General features: G+C 41.7%; 4 protein-coding genes across 6 annotated transcripts; 1 reads left to right on the top strand and 3 right to left on the bottom strand.

The window, feature by feature from the left end:
* Positions 1-1,279: 1,279 nt before the first annotated feature.
* Positions 1,280-4,210, bottom strand: LOC131290506 (G2/mitotic-specific cyclin-B3). Of its 2 annotated transcripts, none has more exons than XM_058319657.1 (5): positions 4,100-4,210; positions 3,790-4,012; positions 2,343-3,656; positions 1,945-2,275; positions 1,280-1,723 (listed from the first exon to the last, which is right to left on the bottom strand). In XM_058319657.1, exons 1-5 carry the CDS (start codon positions 4,138-4,140, stop codon positions 1,350-1,352), a joined length of 2,283 nt encoding a protein of 760 aa, XP_058175640.1. In that variant the 5' UTR covers positions 4,141-4,210; the 3' UTR covers positions 1,280-1,349. The 2 variants fall into 2 exon arrangements, with proteins under 2 accessions (XP_058175640.1, XP_058175639.1); XM_058319656.1 differs by having other exon boundaries at positions 3,790-4,045; positions 4,100-4,199.
* A 3,131-nt stretch (positions 4,211-7,341) lies between these two features.
* LOC131290778 (protein dj-1beta-like) lies at positions 7,342-8,774 on the bottom strand. The gene is made up of 2 exons (XM_058319953.1): positions 8,518-8,774; positions 7,342-7,941 (listed from the first exon to the last, which is right to left on the bottom strand). The coding sequence occupies exons 1-2, from the start codon at positions 8,620-8,622 to the stop codon at positions 7,396-7,398; spliced, it is 651 nt and encodes a 216-aa protein (XP_058175936.1). The 5' UTR covers positions 8,623-8,774; the 3' UTR covers positions 7,342-7,395.
* A 738-nt stretch (positions 8,775-9,512) lies between these two features.
* On the top strand, positions 9,513-20,649 carry LOC131291388 (probable phosphorylase b kinase regulatory subunit alpha). Of its 2 annotated transcripts, none has more exons than XM_058320593.1 (11): positions 9,513-9,728; positions 9,829-10,024; positions 10,232-11,347; positions 11,658-11,981; positions 15,284-15,431; positions 17,074-17,238; positions 17,408-17,575; positions 17,658-17,924; positions 18,012-18,185; positions 19,304-19,518; positions 19,609-20,649. In XM_058320593.1, the coding sequence occupies exons 2-11, from the start codon at positions 9,896-9,898 to the stop codon at positions 20,647-20,649; spliced, it is 3,747 nt and encodes a 1,248-aa protein (XP_058176576.1). In that variant the 5' UTR covers positions 9,513-9,728; positions 9,829-9,895. The 2 variants fall into 2 exon arrangements, with proteins under 2 accessions (XP_058176576.1, XP_058176574.1); XM_058320591.1 differs by lacking the exon at positions 15,284-15,431 and adding an exon at positions 12,484-12,631.
* Positions 20,650-23,061: 2,412 nt separating this feature from the next.
* LOC131291012 (uncharacterized) lies at positions 23,062-26,425 on the bottom strand. The gene is made up of 4 exons (XM_058320203.1): positions 26,102-26,425; positions 23,995-26,028; positions 23,658-23,908; positions 23,062-23,571 (listed from the first exon to the last, which is right to left on the bottom strand). Exons 1-4 carry the CDS (start codon positions 26,244-26,246, stop codon positions 23,062-23,064), a joined length of 2,940 nt encoding a protein of 979 aa, XP_058176186.1. The 5' UTR covers positions 26,247-26,425.
* Between the last annotated feature and the right edge of the window lie 832 nt (positions 26,426-27,257).

Raw genomic sequence — 27,257 nt, 5'->3', positions numbered from 1 at the left:
ATCAGTGAGCAAACCACAAAACATGTCTTCAGTTCAGATAAGCTACCCCAGGAGAGAGAGTTTATGATTGGTTATGGTTCGTCCAATACTTCATATTCATTCGTTGAGTTGATTGAATTTTTCGGATTCATAAGCCTTCAGTTTCACAAATATAGCATAGATTGTTCACATTAGTTGGTTGTTTAGTATAGCATAATACAAGTATTGCTTCGCTCTAGTAACCTTAACTTGTATAACAAAATATGAACAATTTTTAAAAAACATTAGTCCGTTTGTGAGATAATGACACGCTTCTTAAATTTACTTATTAATCGGCTAATTCTATGGTCATATTTAATGATAAACTGGAAATGGTGGGGGGAATGTCGATTAAATTATCGAATCTATTTTGTTAAGCGTCGAAAAAAGGAAACTTATTGCTTTACACCAGCGTATTCCCAGCTCTTCAGGCTCAACGTAGTAAAAATGTGCTATGAAGCTATAATTGTAAATGTTGAACATACAAAGAAACAATCAAATATTCTACAGAACATTCAATTTGAAACAAAAAAAAAATCCAAGAACGATTAATCCCATCGCATCATGTGCGATACAATACCATTTTAATGAAGTTTACCGAATAAACGTGCCACAACGAACGAAAAAACTTAGGGCAAATAAATAACCTTTAAAATAATTAAATTCAAACAAACCATTGAAAGCATATGAATCAGGACAGGATTTATCGCATGTTATAAGTAACGCACAAAAATAATGAATGCTTAATTTATAGGTTTTTCGAATCTATTACGATAATGAACAGTTCTTAGGGACTGCAGAAAGTAGTAATTAACATTTGGTATTCTATGCCAATTTAAATCGTTTGAAATTGTTTCTTAAAGTCCAGGCAAACATTAAAACTTGTTACCTTTCCCAAAACAAATTTAGAAGCTTGAATGAAAAAAAGATTTTAAGGAGGCGAATATTTAATTGATCGCATTTCAGTGCCATTCGGTCATAAAACAAGGCCAGAAACTGGTCTGATTTTCTTGAACGCTTGACTAAACTCCATAAACCCTATTGCTAAAACTCCTGCCTTGTTCTTACTCCTGCTCGGTCATCTCTTACGCTATTCGATCGTATCTTGCGACGGTTTCTAGTCTAGTCAAAGCAGTATCAGTCATTCGCTCAATACAACTAATTCTACATACAACAGCAAACATTCAAACCAAATCGGCATAAATGTATCCAACAATTAAACAAAAAAGGATCTGGATCGCTAACATTGTTGGGATTCTAGGACAATCTTCTCTATCTATCATAGCTTTTTTAAGCGGATTTCCAAAACTAGTTTTAATTTTCGTTTGCTTTTACGGAAAATTGGTTGATGGTTGAGCCTCAGTGTCAATTTTATCGGCGGATTCAGAGGTTGATGGGGCTACAGTCTCAGATGTACCAGAGGCTTGCGGGTTTGATTGTGGCACGACTATCATATTTTCTACTGATTTAGCAGATCGGCCGGATGATGGTTCTCCAATTTTGGTATCAACATTGAGAGGTAGTTCTGAAGTTTCGAATAGCTTTTCCAAGCTGGTGATGACAGGGCACTTGGCAACTTGAAAGAACAACTCATGAGAGTACTTTTCACGAACGTTGGTGAGTTTGAGCAATGGCGATGATTTCTTCGGCATTATTACATTGTTCAGTAGGATTATTACGCTCTTCAAGTCGTCAACCTTATATCCTGTTGTGAATAAAAATATGAAAAATTGAGCTCAAACTAACAAGTACATGTGGTCTAAGGGTCAGGGGGTTTCCTTTTACAAAAAAAAGATAAATATTGGAATGCTCTTGTAAAAATTCATAGTAGAAATAAAAAAATTTAATTAGCAACCAAATGAATTCGAAACACAGAATGAACGTTCAGAAAAGTTAACTTTTAAAAGTACTGACGATCTAAATTACCTGAGTAAAACTCCAATGTCTTATTCCAACCTGGTAGGTCAGACATTCGCCGCGCTATGAAAAGGGCTGCGCATGCGAGCTTGGAATCTGACAAAATCACTGTAGCGTACTCCATCAAGCTCGTCTCTAGGATGTACCGAGCAAGGGTGAGTATTGGCATTGGAACGAGGGCCACCCGAGCATATCGACGCAAGAAACGGTAGGACAAAGGAAATCCGAGATCAAATCCAATCGTACGAAATACAGTACGCTCCATTTCCAGCAATTGTTGCGGCACGTATGCACCATCGCAAATGTAGATGAAATCGTCGACGGTGGGAGGGACGCGTTCCTAGAAAGTTCAAATGAAAAAGTTCAATTAGTTTCATGAAACTTACGCACAAGTACCAGCTACTTGCATCATATTTGGCCGCAATCAGGAACGCTGCAGACGCCACTAGTTGAAGCGTCTCTCGTCCAATTACAACAAGGGAAAGATAGGCATCCACAATTTTTACTGCAAGATATAGAGTCTCATGGTTTAATTCGAATGACTCTTGGAGTTCAACCATCCAGTCTACGAGCAGCGCACGCATAGGAGCAGTAAGGAAAGGCTGTTTTTTCATGTAATCCTTCAGTTGATATAAGCTCTCACGGTCACGAAGGTACTCAAAGATTTCCTGCGCGTATTCCGACACCTGATATACATCGCGCCAATAGGTTTTATCGAAGTCATTTACCCCTGGTGGAGTTTTCTTGCGAGGCGAGCGGGGTTCGACGGTAACGGTTGGCTTCTGAATTGACTGCTGGATTGGGACTATAACAGTTCCACATCTACGTTTTTGCTTGGATATTTCATTTCCTTGTTCCACTGTCGGCTGCGCAAGAGGGCGCCGTAGGGATGATGCAGCTTCTTCCTCAAGGGTATCTATTGCGGTGACATACAAAGCGTCATTGCTGAGCTCAAATTCGTTCGATGTTTGTTTTTTTAGTTTTGTATTGATTTCTCCAGCCAGTAGTGGTGGTGGTTTATGTTCGTTGTTGTTTGCAGCCTCTTGAGTTACACTGTCAGATATCAGAGGATGTTTTGTAACTTGCTCAAGGGGAGCATTTTTCACGGCAGGAATTTTTTCAGTTGCAATATTTTTCTTTACTTTCAAACAACGGGCCGGTTGGTTTAAAGTTTGTAGCGGACCTTTTGCACCTGTTTTTTCTAAGACATTCGATGAGGACGAGTTATTGTCTTCATCGAGATTTTCGACAGCGCTCACATACAACGAGTTGTCCTCGAAGTCGTTCGACGAACGACCCCCTTTTTTCTCATCTAAAGCTCCCAATTGCTTTACATTCTTTTCACTGTGTAACATAAGCGGTATTTTAGAAGGCACTTCAGCCGTATTTTTTGAGTTGGTAGCTTCATCATTCACTTGCGCTAGTGGTTTTTGGTTTCTAGCAATGCTCAATTTTGTATTCTCGGCTCCTGTATGTGCTGTATCTCGTCGAGATTTCGTTGGCATAACTCCATTTGTAGCATTCCCAACTTTGGCGGCACCATCCGATACATTCGATGGTTTTTCATTGTCACGATCATCGCCCCATCGATTCTCCTGCTCATCCTGGGGTTTGTTTTTATTAGAAAACGCCTTTTCAAGCCGCATGGCAGCCCGGGTCAGAATCTTCGTAGCCCCCCGCAATTTGGATGCGGCGTGCTTTGACTCATTAAATTGCTTTATCTATGTAAGAAAAGAAACAAAATTCAAACTCTTTATGTATCTGTGACATAAAACATTAATTTATAGGTTGGCGATTTTGAGACAAAAACGTAGATCCCAAAATGTCAGATTCCAATGCACATTCACTACGTACCTTAGCCATTGGAATGGAAGCTTTCTGGGGATTTTGTGCTAGCAAGTTGTCTGATTCTGCGTTGGTTAGATTTCCTAGCGCAAATCGCTTAACACCATGGTGTTGTTTGGTCAGATTACCATCAGCTTTGCGCTTACCCGGCAGATGATTCGACCCCTCCATAGTACCAACGTCGGCTTTCTCAGGCATGGCAGACAAATTGCTTTCCTTTGCCAACTTCAGCCTACCCAAACGAACGGAGAGAGAGATGGCATTGCTAAATAACATATATATTGTTGTTTAAAAAGTTTTAAACTATGTGATTACATACCGTGTGATACGTCTGTTGTTTGCCTGATTTTCTGATGCCATTTCCAAGCAACTAAACAGAGTCCAGCAAAACGTCGATCAATTTCAAAGAATATGATTATTTCGTAATCGTAATCGTTTCGCAGGTCTCTGCTGGCAAGTTTTCGTTGTGTGAAAATGTGATGGAAACAACGCGTTGTTTTGAAACTTCGCTGTGTAAAGGATAAAAATAATAAACAATTTAGTTTTTATTTAATGTGAGCAAACAAATATATATAGAGAATATAAAAATACATATAGTAGCAGACAGTCAAAGTCAGACACTTGAAAATTTGATAATGTTTGTTAACTTATTCTCAGAATCAGCTATGCAAAATTGACAATTGACTTTCCTACGTTTCCTCCAACGAATATTCAAAGACAATACTCAGAATACCTATTGTTATGGCTAAAATATCTCCTTCTTTCATACTACTTTCGATTCCTTCCGATGAAGGTTGAAAAATGGACGATACTTAAACGTTAACGCTTTGCCACGGGTAGCCCTTTCCTTTATAATATTTTCCGTGTATCAACCAAATCGAAATCCTATGGAAAATCTCCTTTCATGTAGAACGCCTATATATGGGTTCCTGCAACATGCCAAAGCCGAAACAAGGGAGTAATTCGTCAATTTTGGGCATTTCTGTTTTGTTTGTACTCGCCTGGGAATGTGAAAATTTTTATTCTAAGAATAGTTTTGGAATTGATTACATCCTTTGCAAAAGGATTTATGTATTATAATTTAATATTGCTAATGATTGTGAATGTTCTTTTTGTTCGTAAATCGTTATAATGTATAATTCTGCGGACAAATTTGACTAACAACAAGTGTACGATATCCCGACTTCGTCCTGCGCGGAATCTTTTCCTGAAAGACAACACAGACAAAATGTTGTCAGCTGCGTGCGTGGTTTCGCTTGCATGTGTGCAAACATTGAAAGATCCTTGATCATATATGTATGATACGTAGAGGCACAAATACATTCGCAGATTTAAAGGAAAGCATTATCTGTATGTTTCTACATGGACTCTAAATCCTTTATTACGATGTGATCTATTTAATCTACTTTACTTATCATATACGAGTGTGCAGAGAGGTTGAGACTATCTCACAAGCACAAAAACAACAGGAATCTAGACAAATGATATAAATAAAATGGACGCATCTGCAACAGTTCCAATACCAGCTGGGGGATTGTCCTTCAAAAAGAGCGAAGGAAGGGAAGAAAAGAAAATCAAAGATACCTACAGACGAAAAAGGACCGCCAGAGAAGAGATGAAAATCGTGTGAATTTAGTTCAATAGAATTTACGCTTTGCAGAATGATTTCTATGGCTAACGAGATCGATGATTTCCGAAGTTTAGTCTCAGTTCAACATAGTAGGCATATGACAAATAACTACCTTTCTCATCATATGGCTGCTACAAATGCAGCATGCACAAGGACTAACAAAAGTAGGACCGAAACTCACAGCACACTTTGCTTCTTTTGCTTACTTTTGGCGCGGAGATTTCGGCGTTCTTTTGAGTCGCTGAGCTCTCCGTTTACGGTCTCTACATCTGGATGTCTTGAAGAAACACACTTTTTTATTTACGAGATAAAAGGAGAAACAACAGTTCGCAACACAAAAAAATAACTCGAACATCGCACATAAAACCATAATTCAAAGAGCGTTCTGTTCAGAAAAGCAATCAGAATCTAAGAAATGGATCTGTTTGTTTGCCGTGGATAGTTCATAGCATCAAGCAGTTTACGGTTTCGGGGCCTCAAACTCTTTTCGAATACAAATCAGGTAAGTGAAAGAGATCTACTTTTATTCAATTACGTATATTAATATGCTTGAAAAGCTATATTTAATAATACGCTAATCGATTAATAGCCAATTTTGGTGAAGTCCATCGATTTTTCGATTAACATGCGTTCAACGCTTTATAACAAACATTGGAAGCACAAAATGAATTTAATGTGTTGCGTTTTCGTTCAATAAGCTTCAATAGATTTATATTTGTAAGTATACAAAATGAAATCTTTTGAGCAAGCCATTCTATCATTCCAAAAAGATAAAGGTTAGAACTAAATCACGAATCAGAAGGACGACACAAAGATAAACTAAATCATATAACAAACACAAATTAGACATTTGAAGGCATCTAATAAAATAAGCCTTCAAAAGATTACTTTCCAACTAAGTCGCTGACCCGACCATACTCGAGAATTTCATATCATTTCAAGCTGGGATTGATGCAAGGAATCAAAAAACCGTTTAAATGGCCGAAACATGGTAGCTCACATACACAACCTAAGGAGGAATTGTGATCGTCCTCGCTGCTATCTTTTTTTTAATTAAAAAGCCTACGGACGCCATCGCTATCTTGTTTTAATTCTATTCACAAACGAACATATTCACTACGGATAAGATTTGAGAGAGATCTTTCACGAAATGCATCACAGGGACGCTATATATAATGCTTGTTCATAAATATAGAACCCATTCCAGGAAACGGACACCATCTATCGTAAAACAAGCAATCAAGCAACCTTTGCCTCAAAGAAAAGTTACAGGAGCTAAGTTACGATATTAAGCATAATTAGCACAAATAACAGATGTAAAATAAAAGTTTGCTACTTACAAAATATTTCGACCAATACACAGCACAACCTACAACAGCTTTGAATTACAGAACTGCACTTTGATTCGAACAAGCGCCCTGTTGCCCTTTTGGCGGCCGTTGCTTGTCTGTTACAAATTGAACGAATTGAGCGTTCTGTTCACAGAACGCTTTTCAGTGGCGAACGAGATGTCAAGCGGTAAAGCCGCGTACAAACTTGACAGATACAATTTCGCTCGCTTTTTGCTTCAGCGGCTACCAGCGCCTATATGGTTTCGAATATTCCGTTATTTACGATTATATTATGGCGAATTATTGATTAATTATGATGAAAGTTGGTGCATTGTCTTTTCCCCAATCAAAATGTTACAATTCGATATACTATTAAATTATAAAAAAATACCGTTCATATTTTAAGCAATTCACTCGTGAAGAGCTTTCACTGTTTTTCGAAGAAATAAGACAAAGCTCTCTATTGCTCTTTTGTAATTTTCTATTATGATAACGACCTAAAAAGCTATACTTCAGCATAATCGTTCTTTAGGAAATTCCAACTAACTACCTATCATTACTTTCGCAACCTACAAAGCGAATAAACTTAGTTCTGCAGTTGATAGAGCGGTTTTTCTTTATTTGTTACAACATACTTTTTGAAGGTACACTTGTTTAATTCAGGGGCCATTTGTACAGCATGCCAGTGGCAACACTTTTTGCTTTGTCAAGACCAACCAAAATTGACCCAATGGTTAGGCCAAAATCGAACGAAGTTCCGGGGCCCATGCTAGTTAGTAGGTTTCCATCGCGCACTACGCGACCGAGTAGTGAGTCAGAAGCATCCTCCCACGCATAGCCTGCCCCATTCATTTGGTCCTTAAATGCTGGATAGGAAGTCACACGACGACCGGCGAACATGTTTCCATGGGCAATAAATACGGTAGGGGCAGCACAGATAGCAGCAATAAGTTTACCAGCGGCATCACATCGTTGCAGTAATTCCTTGACCATTGGTGCCTTAGACATCAGCTGAGATCCTTTCAGGCCCCCGGGCAAGATTACTACATCTGGCAAACCAGCGTCATTCTTTAGTTTGTCTCCAAAAAGCGCACGAAGAGTGGTATCTGCTTTAATGTTTACATCACGTGAACATGGTATTATTAAATCTACATCAGAAGTGCCTTCTTCATCAGATACCGAAGCCACAGTAACATCAATCTGGAAATAAAAATGAATAGTAACTTACAGTTAATAAACTCAACAAACAAAAGATAGGTTTCTGTATAGATAATATAGGTATAAACAAAACAATTAAAAGCCTAAAAGCGACGATGCTCAAACCAGATTTTGTTTCGAATTTTAGGTTTCATGTAATTGCAAAAAAAATTAAATCAACCGGATGCTGTTAGTTCCCGATAGCTATAGCAGCTGTATAAGGGAATTGTTTGCAACTTTGCCAAGGACTTCATTCGATTTATACATATTGTAACGTATATAGTGATCCGGCCGGTGCATCGGTGCAAATTACTGTGAAAACGGGCTGAGCGGAAGATTGGCAACGTATGGCAGGGTACGTTTACATTACGTAGATTATTCTTTAGTTGGGTAATAGACTGCTGCATCAAAATGCGAACCTTTTCTGAGATAGTAAGTTATTTATTACAGGGAGGTAGACCACTGTGTTACCAGAACGGGTGCTTTAGCTCACCATCTCATGTCTCAACACTATAGACATAGGCATTTAGGTATAGGAATATATGCTTCCTACTTGCAAAATATGCTTTTAATACTCACGCCACAACGACGTAAAATGTCTACAGTAATAACCAATTCCATTTCTTCGGTGCCGGCTGCTGCTAATGCCAACGCGGTTTTGTTTGTGCCTGTTTCTTCCGCCATGTTCGTAAATTAAAACTATCTCAATAGTCTATGTTGATTTAGGTTCACGCGGCGAACAGCTCGAAGCAGCTAAACCTAGAGAGATCTATTTTCAACTTCTATCAATTAGGAAGGTTCAGTGGTACCAATGTATTGCAAAAAGCAGCTGTATACTTTGTTGCAAAGTGCATTGAATACTAGGTATGGTACTATGGTGGCCGCCATTTTTGTGGAAAAGATTTGTCAGTTAAGTAGAATATCAAACATAGCCCGTACAAATAATGCGGCTGTGATGTTTCCCGAAAGTATGCTACAATTTTGGCGGTTAGCCTGGTGCGTGTGCATCAAAGCATACGGTTTTCCCGCACGTGCTTTCGAAAATGTGTATCATCGCCTTCTTATCAGAACTCAGTGACATATACCTTAAAACATAGTGACGTACCTTTTATACATGAACTTTGGCTTCAGTTTCTTCAGAAAGCAAGACGTCATGTTTAGTTTCGCATGGAGTGTATGCTAGACGCAGTCTAGATTTGTTTTAAAGCATGTTTGATTGCAGTGGTTTTACAGATTATCTATTATATGCAGAAGCATATATAACTGTACTCTAGAAGTGCTAAATAACATTCAAGAAATATTTGGCTACTTGGTTGAACGCCATTTCTATGGAATAAATTTTAATCGGCAATACTTCGAATAATGGATGATGCGGCAATGAACTAAATGAAATGCATATCGAGAAACATAAGTTGCGTGTAGAGAGAGCTTAATGTAAACGCGGTCTGAGGCTATGCTGTGCGGTTTAACAATGTCCGTATCGTCATCTAAAGTAATGTTCGTCTGGTCGCTATTGAATTGACATTCAAGTGACATTCTCATCTATACTCGGCATCAGCTGCGGGTGGCAGCGACTTGGAACGCGAAGGATTCTGGTGGAAAATTCACTCACTCGTACAGTTTCCCTGTTGCCTTGTCGGAAGTGTTGAAAGTAATCTTGTTTACTGCAATTAGACGATAGATGAAAGAAAATAACAATCAAACTTATCAGAACGCCACAATCAACCAAAAGCAGTTCGTGTTTCAGAAAGGTGGGAAAACAAAACACTTGTGAGAAAAGAAGTCGATCGGTAAGTCATGCGAGTCTTATGCATTGCGCTCAACTGATGTTCGTTTGATTTTGTTTTTACTATTTTTACATTCGACCATGCGATGTACCACACTCGGCAGTACACAGCTACGTACACCGTCAGGTACATATTGAGCCGAGCTACGAGTACCAAAATCATTCGACAAAATGCGTAGCCGAAGCAATTCCGGAGTTCGATTGGACTATTACCAGCGAATCGTCCATCGCCTAATTATGCGCCATCAGCAACCGGTGACTGGATTGTTTCCTGCAAGTCCACAAACACAGCATGCCTGGGTAAGTGAACCACCGGGTGTACATCTCAGACAAGTACATCAGATGAGCTGGCTAACATTCGTAGACAATTTTACGGTACTCTCATGGTGAAGGTCACTTGTGCTGGTTGATCAGTTGATCATCATAAGCTTTCCCTTTTTGCTTTGTTGAAAGTTTTACTACATATGATCTGTTTTCTCTTTATTTATTTCGCTGCTTGTCGTGCAGATACGTGACAATGTGTACTGCATTCTGGCGGTCTGGGGCCTATCGATGGCGTATAAAAAGATCGCTGATCAAGACGAAGATCGCGCTAAAGCGTACGAGCTGGAGCAGTGCTGCGTAAAGCTGATGCGCGGATTGTTGATGGCGATGATGAACCAAAAAGAAAAGGTTGAACGTTTCAAAATGACGCAGAATCCACTGGATTCGTTACACGCCAAGTACTCCAGCCGCAATGGTCAGATCGTGGTGGGCGACAGTGAGTGGGGACATTTGCAGATCGATGCGATTTCCCTCTATCTACTCATTTTGGCACAAATGACCGCCTCTGGTCTACAGATCGTATTCTCACTCGATGAGGTGGCCTTCATACAAAACCTGGTTTTCTATATTGAATCAGCCTACTGCATCCCTGACTATGGTATTTGGGAGCGTGGTGACAAATCGAACCATGGCCAGCCAGAATTGAACGCCAGCTCAATCGGCATGGCAAAGGCTGCCCTGGAGGCAATGAATGAACTGGATTTGTTTGGTGCCCGCGGAGGTTCCGGTTCGGTGATACACGTCCTTGCGGATGAAGCGCACAAGTGTCAGGCAGTGCTTCAATCGATGCTACCGCGCGAATCGAACAGCAAAGAACTGGACGCGGGACTGCTATCGGTGGTTGGTTTCCCTGCGTTTGCATGCGACGACCCGCAGTTGATTGAAACGACGCAGGAGGCAATAATAACGCGACTGCAAGGACGGTACGGATGCAAACGGTTCCTGCGAGATGGCTATAAGACGCCGAAGGAGGACAACACACGTTTGTACTACGAGCGCTGGGAGCTACGCATGTTTGAGAAAATCGAGTGCGAATGGCCGTTATTCTTCTGTTATCTGATATTGAACAAGGCTTTCCAGAACGATAAGCAAGCGGTGGCCGAATATTCTCGCAAGCTCGAAGAAATACTAGTGAAGACAGAGGAGGGTATGAAGTTGATACCGGAATTGTACGCCGTGCCAGATGAAGCAGTTTCCTCCGAGTATCAAGCACCTGGGAGCCAGCAGCGTGTAGTCGTCGGGCGTTGCCCATTCCTATGGGGCCAATCACTATACATACTTGGTAAATTACTGCAAGAGGTTAGTACCGTAATGCATGCACATATTCCGATATGATTTATTTTATTTTATTCCCGATACAAAATGTTCAAACGATAAGTTACCACTAGTACTTATTTATAAACAATGGTAATGGTATGTTTATTTGAGTCAATTTTATTCTCACTTGTCGTATCAAGTCATTGGTACAGTTCAAGTAGGTTCATTCCATGTTCGCAAATCATGTGCCTTACAGTCACTTTACTTGTTCAACCCAAAACTCTTAACGTAAGCCACACTTATGCAGACTTCACTTGCTAACATTTTTTTTTTTTTTTTTTTTTTTTGACAGGGATTTCTTGCAGTTGGTGAGCTAGACCCATTGAATCGTCGTCTGGGAGCTCAGAAAAAACCAGACGTCGTAGTTCAGGTCGTTATACTGGCTGAGGATAACGATATTCGCGACAAGTTGGCTGAACACGGCATCCAGGTCCAAACAATCTCGGATGTAGCACCGATCGAGGTTCAGCCAGCTCGCGTTCTCAGTCACCTCTACACTTATCTTGGGCGAAACAAGAAACTCGGACTCTCCGGTCGCAAGTCTCGTGACGTCGGTATTCTAAGTACAAGTAAGCTGTACTCACTGAAGGATCGTATCTTCGCGTTCACACCCCAGGTATGAAAAGTCAATCGGTACTGTTGGGAAGTTATACGTAGTAGAGAATGGTATCTACAATAATTTATTTCAGTGTTCTGTATAGAAACTGGTTAGAGAGACGCAGAAATCCACTATTATTACGACATTTTCTGTGTTGGAAACTTTATTTTCAAATAATTTTATCTCCGCCCAATTGTTTTAAAGTATATTAGCTGCTACCTTGTACCTCAAAACATTTGTGTGTGGTAACAATAGCTTCTACTTTTGCCGATTAAATTATTTGACTTCGTATACGCGCACATTTACACTTATACACACGGACTAGAATTCATTGGGAAATAGACGAAGTCTTGAAATGCGTGCTCTCATATTGTTTTTCCTACGATTAAGTTCACTTTAGGTTTTTTCCTTACATATTTCAAGAGTTACTAATCTAGATATTCTCCTTTCTGCCTTATTCGGGTTAACCGACGTTGCGACCACCATTTGTTACCACCACTGGTGGCTGACTTCTGTATAGTTCTCCGATGTGAACCGATTTTACATTGCCTCGGACAACGAGCTAATGATCGATCTTCTAAAGGGAGAAATAAACTTCCTGAAGTCTGCTTGGCAGAACCTTCTCGGTCGGCCGCTACTCACACTGGTGCTGAAAACTGTACATCTAGGTCGGTTGTTATATTATACATGCAGTTATTACTCATACATCTCTTTCCTTGTTCCCTCCGTTTCATACGCATTTACTCCTACCTCCCCGTGTTGCACGCTTGCACCTCTACCAGTGCTTTTCAGATATTTAAAACGTTCCAAATGTTCCTGCAATTTTCTTTATTTGTTAATAATAGTAGTTACCCCCAACGTATCATACTTTTACATTTTCTTGTACTCCTTTCTCATATTGGTTTTTCTTAGAGTAGTTTACAATCATACCATAACATTGTTTACGGCTTTAAAGAGTATTACCACCCGTTGATTGAACCCTACAAAACCAAGTAATACTTCAGATTTGCTTGGGAACCACAATTTGTAGCTATATCGGTGAAGACGGAGTGGGTTAGCTTCGCTCAGTGGATTACCTTTTAAATTATTGTAAATAGTAGAGCTAGGCTCCCAAAAAGTGTAGAATGTTTGTGATGTTTTCAAAACAATGAATAATGTACGGTTGTTTTAAGAAGCAAACTAAAACAATATGCTTCCATTTAAAATGTTTCGAACTTTTCGTGTGATGCACCCTCTTTAAAACCTAACGATTAGTTTTGTGATTTGATTCATCTTTGTTTTTTAAAGAGTTTGTAAAATATATGGATTCATGTTCCATTATCATTCAGTATACCATAGCATTCCTTGTTTACATCTTCGGTTGCCTCAAAGCATCTTCCTCTTTTTATTGATGAGTAATAGCGCGATGTGCATTCGGAGGGATTAAATTTGAGGGTTACCCATGTCCAAAATTGGTTTGGAACAAGGGTGCTAAAGTTTTTTTTATCAATATGGCTTACATTTCATCGTAAACGATTGTTTTTAAAGAAGTATTCACGACCAACCGGTTTTAATGGTTCTTGTCTTTGAGAGCAGAGTATTTCATTTATGTGAATGTTATCGAATAATTATTGTTTTGTTTTGACACATACAGAAACACATGAAGTACAGAAGATCAAAATTTAAAAAATCCACAATCGGCACTATGTACAGCTAAACAGGATGATTATAATCATCAATCTAAACGTTTTATTTTGAAAACAGTAAATAATAACAAAATTTATGAATGTAAAATTTATTTCTTTAGCCTCTTACCATATCATTGGGATTATTTTTTAAATATCGCTATATTCGATATTGTGCGCATAGCGACAAAAATGATGAACAGAAACTTTTATGTTCTATCGAAAAAATTATTTTGCTAGAAGCAGACGAATAAGTCAGCGTTACAAATTTTCACCTGATTGGAAATCTGTTGTTGAAGGAAATCACACGCATACAAGACTACCATCAAAGCAATATTGTAAGATGTACAAAATCTTACAATTGGATCGCTTATACTCGTCGAGGCGAGTCCTTATACTTCTTCAATGAATATACATGCATCGTCTTTTTCCTTATCGTTGACGCCAAAATAGTTTAAGTCATTTCCGTGAAACATGATATTACTTGTTTAATTAGAGTACTGGTGAGAGATTCTAGTTTTTGTCAGGATTCAAAATTAGTTAATGGGGTTTGCGTATCAGCAATGGATCTGATTGCGTACATTTTCTCTTAGTTTCATCATTTTTAATTAACTATATCGATAATATATCCAAAACTTATGTTTTATACACATTTCAAAAATATTTCAACTGAATTTTGTTCGACCAGATTTAACATTCATCATAGCCGCAAGATCGTTCGACATTAAGCTCCATGAGGTGACGGATAGCTACAAGTACCTATGTTTAATTGTATAGCTATATTCCCAAGCTGGTGGTGTATACGTGAAACAGTTTCATGCAATTGAGTCAACTTTATATACTTAAAAATGCCATGGTACCATAGCATTAAATAACAATAATGCTATATGTTTTGCGTTAACTATATTCTTTGCTTATGAAAATCAAAATTATATTCTATATTTAATAATTGGGATCTTTGTCTCTGTATCTTTCTCTTCTCTCATTTTTCTTATACATTTTTTTCCATAATGCCCTTTTTTCAAAAATTGATTGATTATTAATTTAATTAATTTGAACATCAATTGATTGATGTATTTCTTAATGAAAAACTTATCAAAATGGCTATTCTTCTGGCCATTGACCCGCGCAAACTCGAATTTGATTGTTGTTTGCTTTCCGGCTGGTTTGGATCTTGGTCCATTTGCTGATAACAATATTTTTGATTGGGTCCTGAACAATGGATTTGTTTTGGTTTCTTGCAATACCTAATCGTTCCCGTGGCCTGAACTAAACTTGTTCTGTATCATTATCGTTCGGCTGTCTTTCGTCCATCGGGGATGATTGGTTCCTACGAACTTCTTTTGTTCTTTCCTTTTTATTTATAATGCATCCTGCGTCACCGCTCATACGACGAATTCCGTATCGACGATTGATTACACTTCAATGATTACTTTCGGGACATAAACTTCTACAACGCTGCATCCGCAATGCTATCCACATCCGATGCCGAACGAAACTACCATCACTTTACAACGCGCGACACATTGGGGGCAACATGATATGCACTGCGCACATCACGTGCATATGCACCCATCAACAAATCGTAACACTCATCTCCGTCTGACATTTTGGTGGTAAACCCTCCCCCATCTTGGGGCTAATGGTGATTGGTAGATATTCGACCATGACGAGTACTATACATCACGCGATCCCGCCCTGCTGGCGAGCAATTTCACGGACATACTTGCCTTCCTGAGCTATAGCTGGCGCCATCTTCTCGGTCGGCCGACAATCACACTGATGGCAACCCATTGGCTTCTAGGTAACTATACGTTATAGGAAAATTTATAGACAAAAAAAGCAAGCTTAGCCTTCACACACAAAACAATCTATTCTTAAAACAACAAATTCGCCATGAAGGTATATAACCACAGGGAACAACTCATTGCATCATACAAAGTACATTTATTTGCATTTCTGTCACTTAGCACTCGGTAAAACCTACCTTTAAGGACAAAATACTTATTGCAACGACGTTGATGGTTCAAATACACGGACACTGATGTTCGGACACTCAAAATCGAATACGTCTGGATCATCAACCGTTCTACATTGCCAAACACAAACAAATCGTTCATACTGGGACCTTTAGAATGCAATTAATTATACTTATCAGCTGCGCTTGCATCCAACAGACGTCGTTCGATAGAACGTTCTTGCTACAATAAAAAGACGAATGTTTAGCCGCATCTTCTCTTTCGGTCACATCTGCTTGCATCATTGGAATAGCTTCTTCAATTTTTACTATCGTTGGCAATCCTCACTTCTTTTACAACGTACAAGCTTTGCGTTTGTCGTAACTCATTCCGTTATGTTATGTATTGGCTGAAATAAATTCTGCACAAAGACGTATTGCAATACTACATACTGTACTACCTTTCCCAAAAGTTAATTGCTCGTACTTTAGTTGAAATACTACAAAAGAAGATTAATTTACAAAAGAAATAGTTCTTGAAAGTGCTACAAATCGAGAGCGTTACAATCAAATCACACTTACACACAAAAGAAGAAAAATAATAGATCGTTAGTATTGCAATTCGTTGTTGCACAAGCTATAAATAATAGGTTTGTGATCAATTCTATCTCTCTCGAATTCCGGGTCTAAACTGATAACACAAAATGCCAGCAAATACGAAATACACGGGTTTACATTCATTTGAATCATTTATTAGATTAGGTTTATATACGGTCGTATCGTGACACACGGAACTTACGTTTTCTATCAATTCAAATTTTGGGTACCCAGGTTTACCATAACAATCAATAAGTATAATTTATAAGGGATTATTGAAACCCTCGGGTTTCTTAGCAACGTTCTTCTCAGCTCGTCGGAAAATCCTTTCAATGTACAAATGTACAGAGATTGAATGGATTCGTCAACATTTAGGCGACTTGGTACTGCTCCTACCTTCCCTTCGAAGTTAAGGAAATTTTCAACCACAAGCATGTGTCCGTACATGTGTTGTGTGATGATCAGGATTTCAATATAATACCCAATCTGGCGTGGTTTATTAACAGCATGAGCCACCTGTAATTTAGTTTAGATAGAAATCTGCTGTTGCTGGCATAATGTATTTGATGTCTGCAACTAACCTAGGCAGTACTGTCCAGCGTGTGTTCTTAGATTAATCCACGGGATTATCCAATACCATGTTCCTACCTAATCTGTATGCTTATCCTGTTTTATTTTCAATCCACCGTATCACCTTAACCTTTAATTTAAATGTGTGCAACATAAGTTGTCAGTAAAATAACAAAAATTAACCCTAAAAAAGCTATTGTATCACTAATTCTACGTTTACCATTTCTTTTACCACCGTTCCTCACTTATATGATTCTTTGGATTACGTGATACTTCGCATCTGCGAAACGAATATCGCTACCCTGTCTCCTAATTCGTACAGATAACAATAAAGTACCGCTGGCGATGATACAAACGATGAAGAAGCTCAAGTCCGGCTACATCAGCGGCACTAGGGTCATACTTGGCAACCTCGGTGACTTCATCAACACATCGGCCATCACGGACCTGAGTTTTCTCGGCAGCCAGGAAGATGGATATCCCGACAGTAGGTATTGGTGCACGGTGCAGAACGCAGACCTTGGGGATGCCTACCACGATGTCTGAAGTCTGTTTATGTTCATGTTCAATCAACAACGTGCACCGTACATTGCATCTGTTTAAGATAAATCCGTTAAGCTACATATGAAGAATGTTTTTTTTAACTATTTTTTTAGAATTGAATCCAGCTGTTCAGGCGTACCTTGATGAACACCTGCTGCGTTCCTTTAGCCACCGCGCGTCTACGACATCCATCCGGTCGTCTGGATTGCGCCCTAAAAACCTTCGCCGCCGCATGTCCGTTAAGGGTGCCATCAAGAAGACCCGTTCGATTAATGTCGATTGTACGTAGTGGGTTTGGATTGGAGCAGTTCTTTGGCCGGGGGCTGAGCGTAACACTAACCATCTTCATCCATCCTTTTGCAGCTGAAACACTCGGTATGGAGGGTAACGTTACAGAACGACGCCTATCGCACGTAACACCGCAGTGGCTGGAGCCAAATCAGACTACCATTCCCGGAGGCTCCGCTGCCGGTGCTGGCACCATGGCCAGTGGTGGCACGTCAGCCTCCCGTGATCCGTCACCGAACGCACAAACTATCGTCCAGTCGCAGGCACCCCGGTTCGCCGAGCGTGTTTCGCTCGACGACGACGGCAAGAAGCTACACATCCAAACATCGGCCACCGCAGCCAGTAAGCATCACGCCTGGGAATGATTCCAATCGACGAAAAGCAACCGGTAATCGATTGACAACATCTTTATTTATTTCTTCTGCGCAGTGCCTAAGATACACATTCAACCACTGCCAAGACATCGGCCAACAACCGAAACAAACTTTGAGAACACCGAGGTGGAGGAGTTAATAGCAATGCTGCGAGAGACGGAAAGCCTAGAGGAGCAGGGTGACATCCTGCAGCATCTTGTGGATACCCAAGGGCTTGACTTCAATACCGGTGGGTTTTCACGCTGTCATACAGAACGTAGTGGGATAACTCAATTGGCTGTGTTTATCAATCAAATTTTCATTCGACAAGCTTGTCCTTAGCATTGAGTTGTGTTCAGCATACTCCGGGCTCAAACAACCAATGCAACGGACGTGCACGCAATTGTTGGTTTGTGGCCGTAGTGGAAGTGGATAGTGTAAATGATAAATTATACTTATATTTATATTGTTTACCAGTCTACACGTAGTACACAAATCAAGCATTGTAGCATCTAAAAGTTGGTATGCATGACACGGTATGATCACGAAAGGTCGCAGAGTAATACAAATAGCATTACGATCGGATACATTAACATCGTACAAAGCGACTTTACATAGTTCCTTATGTTTTGTTTGACAGAATGCTGTAGTGACCGTTTGAGTTTGACACTCTCAGATTCGATGAAAATTTTGTAGCAATTCCAATGTCCAAGTGTATTCGATATGCTGTTGATTGTTCGTTCGAAAAATTCGTAAATCATGATACGCTTCTAAATCAATGTTGGTTTTATTGTAAAGATGAATTTAGAGTTTCAAATGCATGCAAACAAGCGGTTTGAGGGTGTTTATGATCCGATTATGCTACAGTATACAGTAGAAAAAAGAAGCTGAAGTATTCTGTGCGATTTTCTCGTGATTGTTAAAGTTTAAGTTTACCAGTTTCAACATGTATTACCTTTTCTTACTCTACTTTTCTTTTATTTATATTTTTCCGTTGCACAACCGTGTTGCTCGTGCTTTCGTCACTTTGCCGTTTCCGTCTATTGCTTGCTTTATTCTCTGCCGGCCGTGCTGGGCAATTGCCTGGGCGCACCCCGTTTACCGGTTTACCGTGGTTACGTGCTGCCCGCCTGTTTGCTGCTTCTTACCTGCTGGCTGATTCACTTCACCTGCCTGTTAACACAAAAAAAAAACTGCCCGCATTGTGCGAAACTGTGTGTACATTGTTATCCTTCTGGCTCGTTCGGTTGTGTGTGTGTGTGTGTGTTTACTGCAAATGATATTGCACCTCGCTGTCGGGGACTGGCGGGGGGTGGGAAAATGCTTGTTTTTGGGGCCTGCTGTAATGAAAATTGCACGCACGCACAGAGCTGCAAACGGGTGGCGTTAATGAAGATTCCCCATCTCAAGGCATGCTCGAGGAGGGTCGTGTCGTGACGGTGCGCGGCCTGCTCAAGGGGCTGTATGAGAAGGCATGCCAGCAGAAAATGTGGGGTCTGGTGCGTCATACGGCCGGCATGCTCGGCAAGCGCGTCGAGGACCTAGCGAAGGCGGTTACCGATTTGCTTGTGCGGCAAAAGCAAGTAAGTTTCGGTTCGTCACGGACATCGTTCCGAATGGAATGTAAACAGCAGTACTCATCCATCCTCCGCTCGGTTGAATGTAATTTGCAGGTTACCGTCGGAATGCCTCCGAATAGTGAGCACACCATTACTGCGCCGTTGCCCGAAATGGAACTGCGTCACGTTATCCACGAAGCTTACGGCGACGACGAGAGTACCGCCATGCTGTCCCAGGAGTTGCTCGTCTACCTGGCGATGTTCATTCGCACCGAGCCGCAGCTGTTCCATGAGATGCTCCGGCTGCGCGTCGGACTCATCATTCAGGTGATGGCGAAGGAACTGTCGCGCACGCTGAACTGCGACGGTGAGCAGGCATCGGAACATCTGCTCAACCTGTCGCCGTTCGAGATGAAGAATCTGCTGCACCACATTCTCAGCGGCAAGGAGTTCGCGATCAACAGTGTCGCCCGGGGCAACATCTCGATCGTCAGCTGCAAGTCGAGCCGAGTCAGCAAGAAGAGCCAGATCGGCATCGGCGAGCCGGAAGGCGCCGAAGGGTCACTGATCGACGACCGGCAGGGGCAGTGGTTGCGTCGCCGTCGCCTGGATGGCGCACTCAATCGCGTGCCGCGTGACTTTTACCCCCGAGTGTGGACGGTGCTTGAGCGGTGCGCCGGCCTGGCGATCGAGGGCCGTGTTTTGCCGCAAAGTTTAACGCAGGAGATGACACCGAACGAGCTTAAGTTCGCCCTGGAGGTGGAGACGGCGCTGAACACGATCCCGCAGCCGGAGTACCGCCAGCTCGTCGTCGAAGCGCTGATGGTGCTCACGCTTGTCACGGAGCACAACATCCTGGCGTCGATTGGCAACATCATCTACGTCGAGCACCTGGTGCACAAGGCAAACCAGCTGTTTTTGGAGGACCAGCGCAAGGTGCACGGCGATGCGATGCTGTGCTGTGCTAAAAACAAGGACATCCGTGAGACAACGACCGCTGGCCTATTGCTGTGCGGCGGTGCCGCCTACATCTGCCAGCATCTGTACGACAGCGCACCGAGCGGCAGTTACGGAACGATGACGTACATGGCCCGTGCGGTCGCGTCCGTGCTCGAATTGCCGAAGCAGGGTGACATGGACTGTACGATTTCCTAAATCGCGGCAGATATTGTTGAACGCAAATGTTGAACGCAACGCTTCCTAGCAGTAGTTAAGAACTATAAAAGTCAGATGCGGCAACACTACCCATGTTATGCAATCCATCAAGTAGGCACTACTAACTCTCTTATACAGTTACTCCCAAATATGAAGGTACAGTATCGATTTGCACGTTTAACCCAAATTCTCTTGGTCAATTCTCTTCGTAGCGGTAAAATTCTAAAAGCATATGATAGAGGAACTTGTAATGCATTAACCTGTGAGTGACCTTAAATGAAAAATAGCTAGAGTTTTGGAAAATATCGAACCTGAATTCCCCACCAAGTTAGTTGCTTCGATGCCTCGTCTCTTGGAAGCCGTTATTGATGCCAAAGGAGGCCAAACGATGTATTAAAAGGCGGTCAGCATATCTTTTTAAATCATAGTTTACACCGTTTAGCACTTTTGTGAGTTCTTAATATGGTGTTTTTTCAGCTAATGGCTTAAAACTCAGCCAATTTGGCCACTAAAAATCTCGTTCGAGGCTTGTTTGAAGTATTATAAGTTCCTATGTCATATGCTTTCAGAATTTTACCGCTACAATGAGAATTGACCAAGAGAATTGGGGTTAAACGAGCAAATCGAAATCGATAGCTAGAGTTTTGGAAAATATCGATCCTGAATTCCCCACCAAGTTAGTTGCTTCGATGCCTCGTCGCTTGAAAGCCGTTATTGATGCCAGAGGAGGCCAAACGATGTATTAAAAGGCGGTCAGCATATCTTTTTAAATCATAGTTTACATCGTTTAGCACTTTTGTGAGTTCTTAATATGGTGTTTTTTCAGTTAATGGCTTAAAACTCAGCCAATTTGGCCACTAAAAATCTCGTTCGAGGCTTATTTTAAGTATTATAAGTTCCTATGTCATATGCTTTTAGAATTTTACCGCTACGATGAGAATTGACCAAGAGAATTGGGGTTAAACGAGCAAATCGACACTGTACCTTCATATTTCGGAGTAACTATATGTTAATAAATGTGAAATTTACATGAATGTATAAACAAAGCCTGTTTTGGTACAGATCCTGTTATCAGATCGTTACAAAGTGCTTTCTACCGGGCATTATAGCGCGTTTATTCAGCTGCATGTCAAGCGTAGTAGTATCGACCTACCACCGTGAACAAGCGGTTTGCTGGTAGAGTCGATGTAGGCCAGTGCTTAATTCACTTTACGGGCCGGATCAGCCGGATTGAGCTAAAAGCAAATGAGAAAACCGTATGATTAAAGAAGCTTAACAGAAATGTAGCACCGCAGGTGAGATCGTAGGCATGTTTACATATTAAGTTTTACATTTCATTTACTTTAGAGTAGTTGTTTTTGTTCGGGAGAAAGGTTTTGATTTTTAGTATCTTTCGAACAGTAAGCATACGCACGTACGTTGCTATACCCCCGTTTTCCGTGTGTCACGCCACCGTCTTTGCTTAATAAAAGTGTTTTAAAAGTGAGAAGATGTTTGAAAACTTTTGCTTCATGCCGTTAATGTTTAGCTGGAACCACTCATCTTTAAGAAAGAAAGAAAATGCCAAAAGCTGTTTTTAAACATGAAAGTTAATTTGGGCAGTTTTACAAACGTAACACACGCAAAGATTTTTTGTAGAAGATATGTATTTATTAGGATAAACAAGCAAACGTTTACGGAACGGATAAACTCACAACATAGTGTTGCTCTTCTCCTAATGCCTTCTCCCGTGCAACTTTCATAAACTCGTTCAACAAAGCCGTGTCTCTGATCCAAAGCAGCAACGCTAGCAAACATCCTATGATTCGTCGCTAGCAGCGCTAACAGACAGCTTTTAAAAGCGTTGTTCTCGTTCAGTAGACGACTGTTATGCATAGACTTAAGAAACAGCAAGATAAGAATGATGATGTAACCCTTGTAAATGGCACCGATAGGCAATTTGAACAGATGAATGAATGAATAATCATTTCCTTTGCTATCAAGATAAAACATTTCAGCGTGGTATAATCGAATCCGAAAAATTGGTTTCTATGAAATTTTGTTAGATCTTTTCTCAATGAATAACTATTTTATTGTTGTAACTTCTAAAACCAAGTTTATTTAGTCAATGTAAAACATGATAGATAATGTTTGGAATCAACTCGTGTTCAGAAAATTCTTTCAGATTGTTTTATATGGATTCAAACAAAAATCGACCTGATTTGTAGTTCTCATCGCATGTATTACATCAAAAAAGAAACATCGTTTCACGCTCGTTGTTTGTGGATATGGACCGTATTGAAACATTTTGAGATAGAAAGTGCATATCCATTGCAGAAACGGGAAAATAAAAAGATCAATACAAAATGTACATTTTTCGATCGGATCCATTGACGACATTCTGTGCGTTTCGCAGTTGAGGTGTTTCAATGCCTAGTTTGGCGGATCATCGGTACTGACGGCAGTGACGGTAGACGGTGCACCATCAACATCCATCCTCTCCTCTGCGGCTTGTTTTGGTCCCGATGTCATATCTGCTCGAGTGGAGGTTGGTTCCGTTTTGGTGAGGTAACTTTTAAGTTTCACCAGTTCCGGCATGTCTGGCGCAAACTCGCGAACATACCTGTACAGGCTGGCCAAGTCACCGCCGAGCGCTGTACAAATGCGGTCCCAAGTCTCTTGGGGAGGCTGCGCAAACAACTGTACTAACGAACGCACTGCCTCAAAGTGCTTTGTCGGCGTGTCAAGTTTTTGCTCAGCCGGCAGCAGTACCTGAAGCAGGCATTGAATATAGTTGCTAGCGCAGCTGCGCAGCCATCCGTGGTGGCTCGTGTTGGTCAGCATATCCTGCATCACAGAAACCGCCACCGATTCGATGTGGCCACGCAACATATCGTCTCGAGCGAGCGCTAACGCTTCGGCCCGGGTGCAGCGAGGAAATACCTGGATGCGGGAACAAGAAAAAACAAACAACCAACTATCAGTTGCACGTCAAACCATTTAACCTTTGTTTTTACAAGCTTTCATACCCGCGTAAGGAATGCCTTGATTTTCTCGCTATCTGATGTAGGAGTTAGCTCGCCTTCGTACATGAAACTAGCAAATGATGTTGGAGTCGTTGTTTTCGGTCCTATACTTTGAGCTGCTGCTTCTCCTTCTCCTTCTTCCGGTTTTGCGACGGCAGCATCTTTAGCGGGTTCGTAGCAGATATGTTTCCGGAAGTAATACATCGTGCTGCGAGACATCTGCGTTTCCATTTTTGCGAAAAGCTCGGTTTTGTCTGTGTGCAAAAAAAAATAAATAAATCAAACTGTTAGTTACAGCTGGTTCACTATTGATAGATAAACAGTTGATCGATAGAACTACCTTCATTTGATGCCAGCTTTTGTAGCTGATGCAGCGTTGGCTCGAGCAACTCTATGGTAGTCGCAACGAGTGCGATCTGGTCTGTCTCGGGCGGTAGTTGCTGCGTAGCATTGCACCGTAGGCCCTCGACAATCTCGGCTAGACGTAGCACCGTCGCTAGCGCCAACTTTCTTTGGATCGCAACAGAATCCTTCCCTTTCGCTAGTGTCGAAATGAACGGTAACCATACAATGTGGGCCAACTTGAGGAGATCGAACAGGGCGGCGGAATTTTGCTTAGCATGCGCCTCGCTGATGCCTCGGAGAAGAAGCTGTTCTATGAAGTCTTGCGGCTCAAACAACCCCAAGTCGTAGAGCTTCCGTGCCAGCTGTCTCAGCAGGGGCGAATGCAGGATTTCGAAGTTCCCCGTAAGCAGCGTTTCCATGTGCTCGCGCATGAAATGCTGGGCGATCGACTTGTGCCTGAGCACGACAGCCACGATTGCTTCTACGTACTGCTCGTTGGAAACGGAGGCATTGTACAACGAACGGACAAGTTTCGCATAGAACGAAGCGGGCGATTGGAAGAGCAGCTGCTGTACGCTTGGCAGCTCACCGGTGCTGAGACTGTTGCCACATGTCGAGTCGCGTAACCGATTGATGAGTTCGATCACCTTCTCTGCAAAATCCGGTTGCTGGTAGCGGGAAAACTTGGTGCCAAACGTATCCAGCGTGAATGTGACAAGATGATGGAAATCTTTTGCCGGTAAAGTGTCCACTGCCTTAAGGATCAGGGCGCGTAGCTTTAGTCGTTCGTCCGGAACTTCATCTTCATCCATTAGGTCTTCGCCGATTGGCTCTCGCGTGTCGTACTCTATCATCAGTCGAACGTGTGAACCATCCAACAGGGGCCAGTACTGTTCGATTGTCTCTAGGCACTCGGCATTTCCGAACACGCGCTCGGAACGACTGACGAACTCGTTCAGGTACACACACCGCTCGTCGACTGACTGCGCACTGTCGATCTTGAGCATCAGCATGCCGAGGTTCATAGTAGTCGCCTTCTCGGCCAGGGTTTTCGGTCGCATCGCGAATTGTGTCAGGTGCCGAACGATACTATGGTGGATCTGTTTATTTGTTCGTAGGTCTTCGGACAACCGGTAGGCGGACTCACCTATCACCTGCTGGAGCGTAACCGGTTCCTCGCCCTCCTTGAACAAATCGATCTCAGCCCAGTAGAGGAAGCGATCGATGGAGACGTGCATAATACACGTTTCGAGCGTATTCAGCAGGCAATTGTTGATCTTCGTGAGGGCGTTTTCCGACGGCTGCGAATAGTCCTTGAGAGCTTCCCTGGGTACGTGCCGATCGTTCACCAACTCGTAAATGCCCATCTCCGGCCCTACCTCGATGGCTGGTTTACGGAAGTACAGCTCTAAACATTCGCTCGTCATGCTGAACATATGCTTCAGCACGAAGCCAAAGTAACGGTGCTTACGCAATTTCGACCAGCCCTCGAACTTCGCCACGTCTGGTGTATTGAAGTACCGGAGCAGGTCGGCCACAAAGTCAAACATCCGGCCAAGCGTGCGTTGCTGATCAACGTACCGGTTTCGGTCGATTTTGCGCCAATCGCAGTCGGTACGGCAAATTGCAAAGTAGATAGCACGTACCATCGACTCAACGCGTTCAAGTACCTCGTACGGCTTAGCGTATTTGAGACTGACGATGGCTTGGTCTAGGAACTGCATTGAAAACCACAGCGGCGAGTACGAGATCATCTCGTACAGGAAGCGATCCAGATCGAGGCCCCAAATGCAGTTCAAGAGCAGGCATTTGCTCATCTGTGGCAAGCTGTTCAGCAGATGACTTACACGGCTGTCCTGCGATAGGTCGTACCGAAACGAGACGTCTGTGTTCAGTAGCATGTACATCGTAATTTTTCGCAACTGCGTCTCGTACTGCTTGTTTACTTTGTTCTCCCCATCGAGGTAGTTCTGTATACGAAAATACTTCAGCAGGCGAGCTACTATCTCAATGATGTACGGTTCATTTCCTAGAAGAAAGAGTCCAAATGCAAGTTTGAATCCCATCCTCGCAAACGAATGGTATTAGCATTCCGTACTCACCGCTATCGAACACGATCTTATCGAACGATCGAACAAATTGATTGGTGTTGTTCAAAATCAATTGCAGCTTGTTGAAATCTTCACAGAACTCCATTTCGTCGGTTGTTTTCTTAATATCATCTAGCACATCGACGAGGTCTTTCATACCTTAGGTGCTGCGGTGCAAGCGGTCACAGCTTTAGCAGTAATAGCCTCAATCTTGTCCGGCGGTTGGAAAGCCAAGAATGGATCGCGCCTTTATTGACAGCTTGACTTGGATGTGTCAATCTACCTATCAAAAGGAGGCTCACAAGGAAACGACGGAATATTCAATTCGCGTTTTATATTGAACCATTGCTTGCCGTAAAATGAATATTATGCAGCAAAAATGTAAGCTCACAGCAATTTTCGATTCGGTAGCGCAGAAGCACGAAATACTAACCGATCGCGTAGTGAAGGCCAATCCCGGTTACAGTCACGGCATACAATTATTCGCAGGTTATATCTTTGGTGGCAAATTGACGTCTCATAACCTGACACAACGTTACCAATAATAATTTATTTTGCAACCAATAATGCTTTATTTCTCAATTTATTTGCACCTATCAACGATTGTTTCGGAAGTAATCATTCTCAATGTAATTTAACATCAATTTCCAGAAGATCAATTGAGGCCGTCGGCCGTTTGGGCGTGCAAGGCACGCGATGGTCAATAGATTATCGTAGGTGATACCACGATCACACTTAAGTTATCTTTATTAGAAGGAGTAATCGTTTAAACTACTTCCGGTATCTTGCTTGCGCATCGTTGTTGTGTGCTTTAATTGGTAAACAAAACAGGGAACGATTGTCAGAAATCAACTTCAATATGGCTGCCACGACCAGGCTTTTGAGCTTTTACCTCTCTTAGAACCCACCTTGGGATTGAGTCCCATTTGAAGGATTCGGATCAGATTTGATTCGCTTGGGATTTAAATCAGATTTGATTTGTTTGGGACTCGGTCTGATTAGATTCTGAGTTGATTTGAATCGGACTTGATCCGAATATATAAAATAAAAGGCCTTCACAAGACGTGCAACATTGTCAAAAGTAAATTTTCACCATCTTTTCATGTTTTTGGCCAAACAGTTGTGTAGCCGCGTGACTACATTAGGCGTACCATACCAAAAACTTGGT

This window comes from Anopheles ziemanni, chromosome X (assembly GCF_943734765.1).
Source record: "Anopheles ziemanni chromosome X, idAnoZiCoDA_A2_x.2, whole genome shotgun sequence".
NCBI classification, from domain to species: domain Eukaryota; kingdom Metazoa; phylum Arthropoda; class Insecta; order Diptera; family Culicidae; genus Anopheles; species Anopheles ziemanni.
This window is presented reverse-complemented; position numbering and strand designations above follow the sequence as displayed.